At 42.2% G+C, this 14,240-nt stretch overlaps 1 protein-coding gene across 1 annotated transcript in view; it reads right to left on the bottom strand.

Moving 5' to 3' along the window:
- The window catches only part of LOC139413204 (microtubule-associated protein 1 light chain 3 alpha), a 35,670-nt gene extending 26,481 nt beyond the window's left edge, over window positions 1-9,189 (bottom strand). The window contains exon 1 of the mRNA XM_071160320.1: window positions 8,414-9,189. Within this exon, the coding sequence (XP_071016421.1) occupies window positions 8,414-8,453 (40 nt within the window). The 5' untranslated portion in view covers window positions 8,454-9,189. The remainder of the gene's footprint in view (window positions 1-8,413) is intronic.
- Window positions 9,190-14,240: the final 5,051 nt, after the last annotated feature.

The raw sequence follows: 14,240 nt of genomic DNA, 5'->3' as shown, positions 1-14,240 counted from the left end.
GACATGTAAAAAAAATTAAAGTAGCTCTCATGCTAGAAAAAGGTTGGAGACTCCTGATCTAGCCAGAAATATGTCTCTTTGATATGGGGTGTGCAACTGCAAACATAATCAACATAGAAAATCATAGGCTGTGACTAAAGAGTCAAAGAGTTCTCAAAATAGGCATACTGGTTTCAGTAATGCCAATGGTTTTCCACAGAAGTCCAGGGCTCTACAGTGTGAGTATTTCACTCGCATTTGCCCCTAAAAATAGATTTGTGGGCACCGGAAAAATGATTTACGAACACAGTGTGCAATTAAAAATTACAACCTACCGTAATCCATTTTCCCCCGCTGCTAATTGTTTAAAAACTACACGTCTCACATTCCACAAGCGGCATGCGCCAACAGTAGAGTTTTCTGCGATGACGCAGTCCGAGTCAGAGAAAGGTGAACTGGAAAATAGTATCAGTATAGGCTATAAGTTAACGTGGAGACATCGCTAAAAATGAAGCCCATTCAATTTTATTTTAAGCGAAAAAGACACGGGGAGAAAGAGGAATCTGGCGAGGGGGATTCACAACTAATGAGGCCTCTTCACAAGGTTTACCTGAGATAGCCGCCATGTCAACGTTAGCCTAACGTTAGGGATGCTGAGAACAACGTTAGCGAAGCTACCGTGACCCCCGTAGTCACTAGCCGGTGGAGGGAGAACATATAGACGCTCTCCGAAGCGGTGCAGCCAAAAGGTTTCTCCACGCATCGCGCAGACAGGAAAAAACATCTTTCTGGTAAAAAGAGGGGCGGGGGCGTATGCCTTATGACTAACGTGACATGGTGCGATGAAAGAAACATACAGGAACTCAAATCCTTCTGTTCACCTGATTTAGAATTCCTCACAATCAAATGTAGACCGCATTATCTACCAAGAGAATTCTCTTCGATTATAATCACAGCCGTATATATCCCCCCCCAAGCAGACACATCGATGGCTCTGAACGAACTTTATTTAACTCTCTGCAAACTGGAAACAATTTATCCGGAGGCTGCATTCATTGTAGCTGGGGATTTTAACAAGGCTAATCTGAAAACAAGACTCCCAAAATTTTATCAGCATATCGATTGCGCAACCAGGGGAGGAAAGACCTTGGACCATTGTTACTCTAACTTCCGCGACGCATATAAGGCCCTGCCCCGCCCCCCTTTCGGAAAAGCTGACCACGACTCCATTTTGTTGATCCCTGCCTACAGACAGAAACTAAAACAAGAGGCTCCCACGCTGAGGTCTGTCCAACGCTGGTCCGACCAAGCTGACTCCACACTCCAAGACTGCTTCCATCACGTGGACTGGGAGATGTTTCGTATTGCGTCAGATAACAACATTGACGAATACGCTGATTCGGTGTGCGAGTTCATTAGAACGTGCGTTGAAGATGTCGTTCCCATAGCAACGATTAAAACATTCCCTAACCAGAAACCGTGGATTGATGGCAGCATTCGTGTGAAACTGAAAGCGCGAACCACTGCTTTTAATCAGGGCAAGGTGTCTGGTAACATGACCGAATACAAACAGTGCAGCTATTCCCTCCGCAAGGCTATCAAACAAGCTAAGCGCCAGTACAGAGACAAAGTAGAATCTCAATTCAACGGCTCAGACACAAGAGGCATGTGGCAGGGTCTACAGTCAATCACGGACTACAGGAAGAAACCCAGCCCAGTCACGGACCAGGATGTCTTGCTCCCAGGCAGACTAAATAACTTTTTTGCCCGCTTTGAGGACAATACAGTGCCACTGACACGGCCTGCAACGAAAACATGCGGTCTCTCCTTCACTGCAGCCGAGGTGAGTAAGACATTTAAACGTGTTAACCCTCGCAAGGCTGCAGGCCCAGATGGCATCCCCAGCCGCGCCCTCAGAGCATGCGCAGACCAGCTGGCCGGTGTGTTTACGGACATATTCAATCAATCCCTATACCAGTCTGCTGTTCCCACATGCTTCAAGAGGGCCACCATTGTTCCTGTTCCCAAGAAAGCTAAGGTAACTGAGCTAAATGACTACCGCCCCGTAGCACTCACATCCGTCATCATGAAGTGCTTTGAGAGACTAGTCAAGGACCATATCACCTCCACCCTACCTGACACCCTAGACCCACTCCAATTTGCTTACCGCCCAAATAGGTCCACAGACGATGCAATCTCAACCACACTGCACACTGCCCTAACCCATCTGGACAAGAGGAATACCTATGTGAGAATGCTGTTCATCGACTACAGCTCGGCATTCAACACCATAGTACCCTCCAAGCTCGTCATCAAGCTCGAGACCCTGGGTCTCGACCCCGCCCTGTGCAACTGGGTACTGGACTTCCTGACGGGCCGCCCCCAGGTGGTGAGGGTAGGCAACAACATCTCCTCCCCGCTGATCCTCAACACTGGGGCCCCACAAGGTTGCGTTCTGAGCCCTCTCCTGTACTCCCTGTTCACCCACGACTGCGTGGCCACGCACGCCTCCAACTCAATCATCAAGTTTGCGGACGACACAACAGTGGTAGGCTTGATTACCAACAACGATGAGACGGCCTACAGGGAGGAGGTGAGGGCCCTCGGAGTGTGGTGTCAGGAAAACAACCTCACACTCAACGTCAACAAAACTAAGGAGATGATTGTGGACTTCAGGAAACAGCAGAGGGAACACCCCCCTATCCACATCGATGGAACAGTAGTGGAGAGGGTAGCAAGTTTTAAGTTCCTCGGCATACACATCACAGACAAACTGAATTGGTCCACTCACACAGACAGCATCGTGAAGAAGGCGCAGCAGCGCCTCTTCAACCTCAGGAGGCTGAAGAAATTCGGCTTGTCACCAAAAGCACTCACAAACTTCTACAGATGCACAATCGAGAGCATCCTGGCGGGCTGTATCACCGCCTGGTATGGCAACTGCACCGCCCTCAACCGTAAGGCTCTCCAGAGGGTAGTGAGGTCTGCACAACGCATCACCGGGGGCAAACTACCTGCCCTCCAGGACACCTACACCACCCGATGTCACAGGAAGGCCATAAAGATCATCAAGGACATCAACCACCCGAGCCACTGCCTGTTCACCCCGCTATCATCCAGAAGGCGAGGTCAGTACAGGTGCATCAAAGCTGGGACCGAGAGACTGAAAAACAGCTTCTATCTCAAGGCCATCAGACTGTTAAACAGCCACCACTAACACTGAGTGGCTGCTGCCAACACACTGACACTGACTCAACTCCAGCCACTTTAATAATGGGAATTGATGGGAAATGATGTAAATATATCACTAGCCACTTTAAACAATGCTACCTTATATAAATGTTACTTACCCTACATTATTCATCTCATATGCATACGTATATACTGTACTCTATATCATCGACGGTATCCTTATGTAATACATGTATCACTAGCCACTTTATACTATACTATGCCACTTTGTTTACATACTCATCTCATTTGTACATACTGTACCCGATACCATCTACTGTATCTTGCCTATGCTGCTCTGTACCATCACTCATTCATATATCCTTATGTACATATTCTTTATCCCCTTACACTGTGTACAAGACAGTAGTTTTGGAATTGTTAGTTAGATTACTTGTTATTACTGCATTGTCGGAACTAGAAGCACAAGCATTTCGCTACACTCGCATTAACATCTGCTAACCATGTGTATGTGACAAATAAAATTTGATTTGATTTGATTTGATTTGATTTATAGATTCAATGTGAATTGGCTCAAAATGTTCCCATGGCTAAAGTTCAAAAACAACATCATGTTCTGCAAATATTGTAGAGGGCAGAAACAGGCGGGCAACTTGTCCTTCAAGTCAGGAAACCCACATCTGAAAAGAGATAGCGTAGCGAAACATCTCGCGGTGGCATATCCAGTGCAGAGATCTGTACCTGTTGAGACAGGAGAAACCATCAGGCATGGTGTCAGCAGCCTTGAGGAGGCAAGTGCTGCTGTCTGAGGAGAAGAGGATGCAGCTGAAAATAAAGATAAACATTGCATGCTTCATTGCGAAAGAAGAACCTTTCGTCAAATTTGGGCCCCTTAGACCACAAAAATGGAGTTGACATCAATCCCACATACGACAATGATGTAGGACGTGCGGAGATGATCAGTCAAATTGCTGACTTAATGAGAGAGAGCCTGTCAGCGAAGCTGAAACTGCGAAGTATCCTGTCGTTCTAATAGACGGAGACACTGATATATCCAACACCGAATGCAAGATTGTCTACGTACGCTTGTTGGAGGATGGGAAGCCAGTCAATCTCCTGGTCAGACAACAGACCCTTGAGCACTCTCATGCCATTGGTAAGTTGTTTCTCTTTATAGGCTCGGTGTGGATACTTGCACACAGTCTAGCATCAAGGGAACTCGCTGGATCCCCCATGTCCACAGAGCCCTCAAAGTGTTCCTACGGCATGGACAAGACAAGGACCTTGCCACTGACCAAGGCCAGTACTCCGTTGTTCTGCAGCACATGGAGCACCTGGCCGTAGCATCAACAACAGCAGAAGTTCAAGGGCGGGCAAAGAAGGTCCGTTTTCCACAGGAAATGTAATACCACACTAGTTTTAAAAAATAAGTTCAAGACTCAAATGAACTTTCAGAATCAAGTAATTGACAGGTGACAGTTTATTTACTGACTACCTAACAGATAAAGCGGGAAATGGGGAATGCACTCGTGTATTCTGCCATTTTCTTTCAGACATGTTTGAGGAGCTATCCTCACTTAGCCTCACCATGCAAAGGAATGACCTGATCCTCCCCCAAGCCACAGAGTTGAGGAAGACAGTGACCAGACTGGAAGCACTACAGCTTAGGGCAAAGGCAGGAGGCATGCTGGAGAAGATCCAGACCATGCTTGCTCAGCAGCAGGGTGATGAGAAGATATTCCAGGTGTGTTAGGATGAGAGCTTGTTAAAATGTAAGAGAAATTGATGATTAAAATCAATGATCAAGACAGATTCTCAGTGTGAGATTCAATGTATTCGTTGCCCAATAGAACAATTTGAGGATAAGGAGGGAAATGCAGAGAAGTCTTTACTTTCTTCTTTAAAAAAATGGGAGACAGACAAATGGCCAGACCTTTCATTGTGTGTTGGTGTGTGTGTGTTATTTCTGTTCAAATGGAATAACACTAAAGGGGAATCTGAAAGGCTTTACGGACCTCACCAATCCCCAGCTAAAGCAACACATGGAGGCGGCCATCAACATCGGCATGGATGATCTCAAAGCCAGGTTTGGTGGTTTGCTGAAGGATGAGGGTGTCCAGACCCCAGTGGAGTCTTTCAGAGTGCTAAACACTGACACATGACCAGAAGACCAGGCCAGCCTTCTCACCTTTGGCAATGATGGTGTGGCATACCTCATGATGCATTTCAAGGAGCCTCTAGAGAGGTAAGAATTTATTTGACACTGCACTGCCATATGAAACAATGTTATGTTTGCATATTTGCAAACTCACTTGCTCTGTTTAATCCTGCAGATCAGGGTGCAACATGGCTGCAATCCAGGATGAGTGGCAGGGGCTGAAAATCCTGGTCAGCCACAATTTCAAGGACAAGTCCTACAGTGGCCTGTGGGAGACCATATTGACAAAGGATCCCTACAGGCATGATTACATGGTAGGCTAATCCTGGGTGGTTATGTATGGTATCCTATGGTTGATTTTGATAAGTTAATGGTAAGAGTTTAAATGAAATTGAAAGATATCATCTTTTCCCTAGAACATACTGGAGTTGGTGCTGCCCATTTCAGCCACCCAGTGTGAGCGAGGGCTTCTATGCACACAACCAGATTAAGAATTTGACAAGAAGCTGCCTTGGGGTCTCCACCACTCCTGCCGTGGACCACTGGCTGACCTCTTAGCGCGCCAGACGGACAACTGATATCCTTTGCGTCTAGTAGGCATGGATCAATGTGTGATTTTGGTGGTATGTGCTGTTCCACAGATGTGTCCCTTAGTACACACACACACAGTATAAATATGTATGTAATAAATTGTTTGTTAATAAACTCTGTTACATTTTTCACTGTGCTCCTAAATTTCTTTGTGTGCTCCTACATTTTTTCATTTAGGAGCGCAAGTACTCCTTGGGAAAAAAGTTAGCGTAGAGCCCTGCAGTAGTCAAACCCAAATTAGCCTACATCAGCAGTGCAAATGCGTGTGTAGACATTGAGGACATGTGATTGCTCTATCAATGATGTGTTCCACTGCACAGGGTAATAATTTAGAATGGCCTGACACAAATATACATATCACGCAATCTTGTATGGCACCCATGCACAATCCAGTTTGTGTTTCAAGCCCAACTGTAATAAAGCTCAGGGATGGGGCTTGGCAAATGTAACCACTTTCAAATTCATAGGGTGAATACTCCTGGTGTAGGCTATGAGGTCCAGAGCGTGATAGGTTTTCTGTTCTAATTAATTGTACCCACCTGGTGTCCCAGGTCTAAATCAGTCCCCGATTAGAGGGGAACAATTAAAAAATGCAGTGGAACTCAAGTATGGGTAGCTGCAGCCCAATATGGCGACGGAGTATGGGAGTCGGAAGGAGTGGATGTACGGAAAGCCAATCAGCTAATTTGGCAGATGTATTGCCACTCAAGAAAGTTGTGTGTGTCTGACTGGACAAGTCGATAAGTGCTTTCTACTGGGTATCACAGTCGTGTCACTGGCGGTAGCTAACATGGCCATTTTTTTTCTCACACAATTTTATTTCAAATAAGATAGCAGCCTACACAATAATTAATAACCATCTAGATGTCACCTTTATACATAGCCTACATACAGACTATTATCAAATCAAATGTATTTGTCACATACACATGGTTAGCAGATGTTAATGCAAGTGTAGAAAAATGCTTGTGCTTCTAGTTCCAACAATGCAGTAATAACCAACCAATCTAACCTAACAATTCCAAAACCACTACCTTATACACACACACAAGTGTAAAGGGATAAAGAATATGTACATAAAGATACTACTCAATGGGGAGGGCATGAACAGCAACACCGAGACACATTGGCCTTTGCGCCTGCCTGACAAGCACAACTGTCCGGCAAAGGCGTGGGAAGTAGCTACCTAGTAGCCAATATCAGGGTGACAGTCACAGTAAGCACAGGCATACAATAACAGTACACATCATAAATCCCCACTTTAAATTCCTGAACAGCTCCAGAACATCAAGATAAAATGTATTTTGTTCCAGCAATACGGTTTACTTGGATCTATTGGGACTAGGAAACTCAAACGGAAGTTTCTGAAATAGGGATCTTTAGCGAAGTCCAGCAAACCTTTTGACACAGGATACAATGATGAGCATTATAACGTTGGATGCTGCCAACCGTTGATAAACCCCACAGAAGAAGAAGAGGCGGCGGCAATAAAAGGCAGCACATAGTTGTCTTTGACTGTAGCTGGCTAGAGCACTACTTCCCCGCAGTTATGTTAATGGTGGCGAGGGCAGTTGTTCGGCAGGCGGGAGCGAAGGACACTGCTAGGACTCTGGCGGTACACAGCAGGTGGGATAGGTAGCTAGCTAACACGATGGTAAACGGTGTATTTCAACCCCGCCTGTCGGGCATTGTTTTTCCGCAGTTCTGTTAACGACAGCAGTTACTCGGAAGGCTGGAGCAAAGGACACTGTGCTAGGGGGCTGTAACCAACAGGATAGTCAAGGGGAAAGGAACGCCCTGAATTGTACGCCGCCTTGATTTGTCAATTTTTTTGTCCATTTTTAGACGCCGTAGTCAGTTCACACTTCTTCAAAAGTCCGAACTAATCTAAGATGACTCAACAAAAAAATCATTAATTTTGACGTTTTTGCCGAAGAGATCTTAGTCGCACAATTTTACATCTAATTGTGTTTGCAGAATTTTTCAATTAAAATAAATTGCATGAAAACGAATGGTCTCTCCTTGAATGACAAATGCTTTATTTTAGATGCCCTACTGTTGACCAATCACTGACGAAGGGGCGAAGACTTCGGCTCTAAACTATGGCTTGCCTACTAAAAAAAATGTGCGGTCGAACAGCCGAAAAAACATTCACCGAAGTACAAAAACGTCACACTACATGTACGAATTCAACCATACTGTTTCGGCTGGGAAGCATGCGGATGCCTTTATTATTGACGTTGTTAACTGATCAACTAGCCTAGCTAGCTTAAGCATGCTAACGTCAGTATCAAAGTTAAGGCCTCTCTGGCGTTGACTGTGTTTACTTTAGGTAACACCATTACACTTACATTCATAATGACGAATACGGAGTACACTGTTGAGCTGTTTTCAATAATACAATATTGCCTGTCCAGTAAAGAATATGCCTAGCTAGCTAAGGTTAGCTCAAAGATCTGTGGTCAGCAACTGGTAACAGTTGACGTTACTTACCGAATGACCTTCTTTGTTTGAATGGTCTATCGGACGGCATCACTGTAGATTACGTTGTGGCTTATAAATTAGATAGTATACTAATAAATATCTCAAGTTGTTTATGGAATCCTCAACAAATGCTGTCTCTTGCTTGTCTGTCAAATCAGTGCTCACTGTAGCTAGAAAAACAGCTTTGGTTTGGAATAAACTAGCTAACGTAGCAAGCGTTTTCTTTTTAGTCCTCACGAGAAATGGGGGAGGCTATCTTCTGCACTGTTCTACCGATCTAGTAAATGTGGAGGAGGAGTTCAAATGGGGTGTCCGAGGGTTGTCACTAGTTACCAAATCCATGGTGCATTGTGGGTAAATGGTAACTTGACTGATCTACAATAATAAGTAGTTGTTTATCATATTTATTTATGATGCCAGGTGATTTGTAGATCAGTCAGTCGGCAGTGGTCTCCACTGTCAGCGGGGGAAAACTACAAACCCAGTCATTGAACCGAACAAATGCAAGGCTGACCGCTGTACTGCAGGCTTTGTTTGCAAATAAAAGGATCCCCCATTATAGTGAAGGGGAAAATAGCAATATTCATGGTCAATCTTCGTGTAAATAAATACACATTTCGAAGCCAATCCAGATACCCATATATGCTTCCATTACACCAGATGTATGTCCTTGAAACGAATATTTAAAAAATCGCACATAGAAGAAGTTATACGAATAATTGAATAGCTAATGGCAGCCTGCCGTACCCCGGTCGAACTTTAACTTGAGATACTCAATGAGAGGTGGCAGCACTGAGCTAGCCTGCAACGTCACTTCCCGGAGTAGGTCAAACTGCGCATGTTATGTCTACGTAAAACTACTTATTTTTTATAGATATATATATTTAAAAAAATATGTATATATATAATTTGTTTTATTTTTTAATTAATTTTTTATTAACAACAAATCAATACATAAAGCACATGAGGGAACACAAGCATACATATATTACAAACAATGGACAATCGAGCTAGGGGGTACAATATCACATTACAATTACACAAGGACCTTAAGGGACATATATATACTTACAATTCTAACCGTTTTTTGTTAGTAGAGCATTTAACCGTCTTAAAATACAGTTACATTTATTTTTGTAGGGTACGAAAAGTTTTCTGTTTGTAAATGTACATTTGTGTATATGAAATTTGGCCGAAATAGTAATGAAATTACATTCAAATGTTTCAGCTTATTTCTATTCTATGTAAAGAATCCAAACAGTACATCTCTCCACAATAGTGTAAAATCTTCATAAATGTGTTCAATTATAAACCTACTGATGTCTTGACACAGTTTTCTTACATGCATACAATGCCAAAAAAAAATGCAACACTGTTTCTGGGTTTTTTACAAAAAGAGCAATTTGAGTTGATGTTTTCCTTAAACTTCTTCATATAGTGGTTGTCAGGATAATATTTATGAATAATTTTAAAGGAAACTTCCTTAATTTTGTTAACGAGTAGGTACAGTGGGGAGAACAAGTATTTGATACACTACTTACAAAGCATGTAGAGGTCTGTAATTTTTATCATAGGTACACTTCAACTGTGAGAGACGAAAATTCAGAAAATCACATTGTATGATTTTTAAGTAATTTATTTGCATTTTATTGTATGACATAAGTATTTGATACATCAGAAAAGCAGAACTTAATATTTGGTACAGAAACCTTTGTTTGCAATTACAGAGAGCATACGTTTCCTGTAGTTCTTGACCAGGTTTGCACACACTGCAGCAGGGATTTTGACCCACTCCTCCATACAGACTTTCTCCAGATCCTTCAGGTTTCGGGGCTGTCGCTGGGATTTATGGACTTTCAGCTTCCTCCAAAGATTTTCTATTGGGTTCAGGTCTGGAGACTGGCTAGGCCACTCCAGGACCTTGAGATGCTTCTTACGGAGCCACTCCTTAGTTGCCCTGGCTGTGTGTTTCGGGTCGTTGTCATGATGGAAGACCCAGCCACGACCCATCTTCAATGCTCTTACTGAGGTAAGGAGGTTGTTGGCCAAGATCTCGCGATACATGGCCCCATCCATCCTCTCCTCAATACGGTGCAGTCGTCCTGTCCCATTTGCAGAAAAGCATCCCCAAAGAATGATGTTTCCACCTCCATGCTTCACGGTTGGGATGGTGTTCTTGGGGTTGTACTCAACCTTCTTCTTCCTCCAAACACGGTGAGTAGAGTTTAGACCAAAAAGCTTTATTTTTGTCTCATCAGACCACATTACCTTCTCCCATTCCTCCTCTGGATCATCCAGACGGTCATTGGCAAACTTCAGACGGGCCTGGACATGCGCTGGCTTGAGCAGGGGGACCTTGCGTGCGCTGCAGGATTTTAATCCATGACGTCATGATGTGTTATTAATGGTTTTCTTTGAGACTATGGTCCCAGCTCTCTTCAGGTCATTGACCAGGTCCTGCCATGTAGTTCTGGGCTGATCCCTCACCTTCCTCATGATCATTGATGCCCCATGAGGTGAGATCTTGCATGGAGCCCCAGACCGAGGGTGATTGACCGTCATCTTGAACTTCTTCCATTTTCTAATAATTGCACCAATAGGTGCAGCTTCTCACCAAGCTGCTTGCCTATTGTCCTGTAGCCCATCCCAGCCTTGTACAGGTCTACAATTTTATCCCTGATGTCCTTACACAGTTCTCTGGTCTTGGCCATTGTGGAGAGGTTGGAGTCTGTTTGATTGAGTGTGTGGACAGTTGTCTTTTATACAGGTTACGAGTTCAAACAGGTGCAGTTAATACAGGTAATGAGTGGAGAACAGGAGGGCTTCTTAAAGAAAAACTAACAGGTCTGTGAGAGCCGGAATTCTTACTGGTTGGTAGGTGATCAAATACTTATGTCATGCAATAAAATGCAAATTAATTTCTTAAAAATCATACAATGTGATTTTCTGGATTTTTGTTTTAGATTCAGTCTCTCACAGTTGAAGTGTACCTATGATAAAAATTACAGACCTCTACATGCTTTGTAAGCAGGAAAACCTGCAAAATCGGAAGTGTATCAAATACTTGTTCTCCCCACTGTATATGTTTCTCTATAGATTAAAGCAACTCATCATTCTCATGTTTGGTGTGGTACACATAGAAATTTACAGTAATGAGTGTAATGTAATTGTAACTCATCACAAGACAAATAAAGTGACCAAAGGGGTCACATTCCGAGTGTAGAATATTACTACCAAAGGTATTTTTCATTGTAGTGACACCAGCGGAGCGTTCAGATCCATGTGAAAGCCAAATATCGTTGCCCCACTGTGACCTCCAGAAGTTGGCATCACCCGAAATTGAGTGAGACTCTTGAAAAAAGCAAAAATCTGTTCGAAATTGTTTAGCAAATAAAAATAAGGCCTTGCGCTTCACTTTGTTTCGTAACCCCCTAGCATTAAGAGAAACTATAGACAAAGACAAAACAACAAATATTATATAAAAGTATAAACTGTAGTAGGATGAGTCAAAGGAGCAGTGAACGTAAATGATCTGCACCATTTAAGTCAATTTAAAGTGAAAATAGCTTATTCCATAACCTTTGAGCTAGATGTTATCCGGCTTTGAAATTCAACTCAACTGAAAATTATGTTCAAGACCAAGCCAAGGGTTCTTGTAGTAAGAGAGACTAAAAACCCTCTTTAGTGTAATCAGGAACAGTTTCTGAGAAATAAAATACAAAATAACAATTTAAATAAATAAAAGGTTACCTACTATTTTAAGTGCGTATGAAAACTGATCATAAAATAATTGAATAAAAAATGTTTTACATATACACGTTCCTAAGACCTTTTTTTTTGGAAATAAGTATTAATAACTAAATAGAACAATAACCGTGTAAAGTCAGAGCAGACCTGTATGCCCTTTAAAACACTATCTTAGTTACTGTATACATAAAAAATAAATACAGCTTTCAATCTTCTTCGTAAGTTTATAAATAAAATAGGTCTTCTGGTCATACAAGAACAAACTAATACAGTGCCTTGCGAAAGTATTCGGCCCCCTTGAAATTTGCGACCTTTTGCCACATTTCAGGCTTCAAACATAAAGATATAAAACTGTATTTTTTTGTGAAGAATCAACAACAAGTGGGACACAATCATGAAGTGGAACGACATTTATTGGATATTTCAAACTTTTTTAACAAATCAAAAACTGAAAAATTGGCCGTGCAAAATTATTCAGCCCCTTTACTTTCAGTGCAGCAAACTCTCTCCAGAAGTTCAGTGAGGATCTCTGAATGATCCAATGTTGACCTAAATGACTAATGATGATAAATGCAATCCACCTGTGTGTAATCAAGTCTCCGTATAAATGCACCTGCACTGTAATAGTCTCAGAGGTCCATTAAAAGCGCAGAGAGCATCATGAAGAACAAGGAACACACCAGGCAGGTCATCGAATAATTAACTATGTTTATAATTATGTGATTAGATTAATCAGGTAATCATTAACTCAGTAACCTGGGGCACCATGGGAAAAGTTTGTTTAAGTCTATAGGGGCGCTATTTCATTATTGGATAAAAAAAACGTGCCCGTTTTAAGCGCAATATTTTGTCACGAAAAGATGCTCGACTATGCATATAATTGACTGCTTTGGAAAGAAAACAGTCTAACGTTTCCAAAACTGCAAAGATATTATCTGTGAGTGCCACAGAACTGATTCTACAGGCGAAACCAAGATGAAACTTCGAACAGGAAATGAGCAGAAATCCTGAAGCTCTGTTTTCAAATGTCTCCTTATATGGCTGTGAATGCAGCAGGAACGAGACTGAGATCGAGACGAGATCTGTCGTTTCTTCAAGATGTCTGCAGCATTGTGACGTATTTGTAGGCATATCATTGGAAGATTGGCCATAAGAGACTACATTTTCCAGGGGTCCGCCCGGTGTCCTTTGTCTAAATTCGTGCGGAATCTTCAATTGCGGTCATTATCTCCTGGGATTCAGAACAGAAAGCACACTTCCACGAAGGATATATCATCGAAGAGATATGTGAAAAACACCTTGAGGATTGGTTCTAAACAACGTTTGCCATGTTTCAGTCGATATTATGGAGTTAATTTGGAAAAAAGTTTGGCGTAATTGATGACTGGATTTTCGTTTTTTTTTGGTAGCCAAACGTGACGCACCAAACGGAGAGATTTCTCCTAAACAAATAATCTTTCAGGAAAAACTGAACATTTGCTATCTAACAGAGTCTCCTCATTGAAAACATCTGAAGTTCTTCAAAGGTAAATTATTTTATTTGAATGCTTTTCTGGTTTTTGTGAAAAATGTTGCCTGCTAATTGCTAACGCTAATGCTAACGCTAAATGCTACGCTAGCTAGCTACTATTACACAAATGATTGTTTTCCTATGGTTGAGAAGCATATTTTGAAAATCTGAGATGACAGTGTTGTTAACAAAAGGCTAAGCTTGAGAGCTAGCATATTTATTTCATTTCATTTGCGATTTTCATGAATAGTTAACGTTGCGTTATGGTAATGAGCTTGAGTCTGTATTCACGATCCCGGATCCGGGATGGGGAGATCAGAGAGGTTAATGAGTTTGCGTTCCCCAAATGAACTCAAAGAACATCAGAATATTGATTTTACAGCAGTCGCAAATTAATTAATTTCCTCTACAGTCTCATCCTGAAATTAGAATAATTCGTAAATCTGCACAAACCCGGGTCTCACTAAATCATTACGTACGTACCACACCAATTAAGTTGATTATTTATTTACTAACAAGCTAAATGATAATATAAGATAAACATTAACAAACACACAGTCTATTGATTAGAATGTAGTA

This window comes from Oncorhynchus clarkii, chromosome 7, assembly GCF_045791955.1.
Source record: "Oncorhynchus clarkii lewisi isolate Uvic-CL-2024 chromosome 7, UVic_Ocla_1.0, whole genome shotgun sequence".
Lineage (NCBI taxonomy): Eukaryota > Metazoa > Chordata > Actinopteri > Salmoniformes > Salmonidae > Oncorhynchus > Oncorhynchus clarkii.
This window is presented reverse-complemented; position numbering and strand designations above follow the sequence as displayed.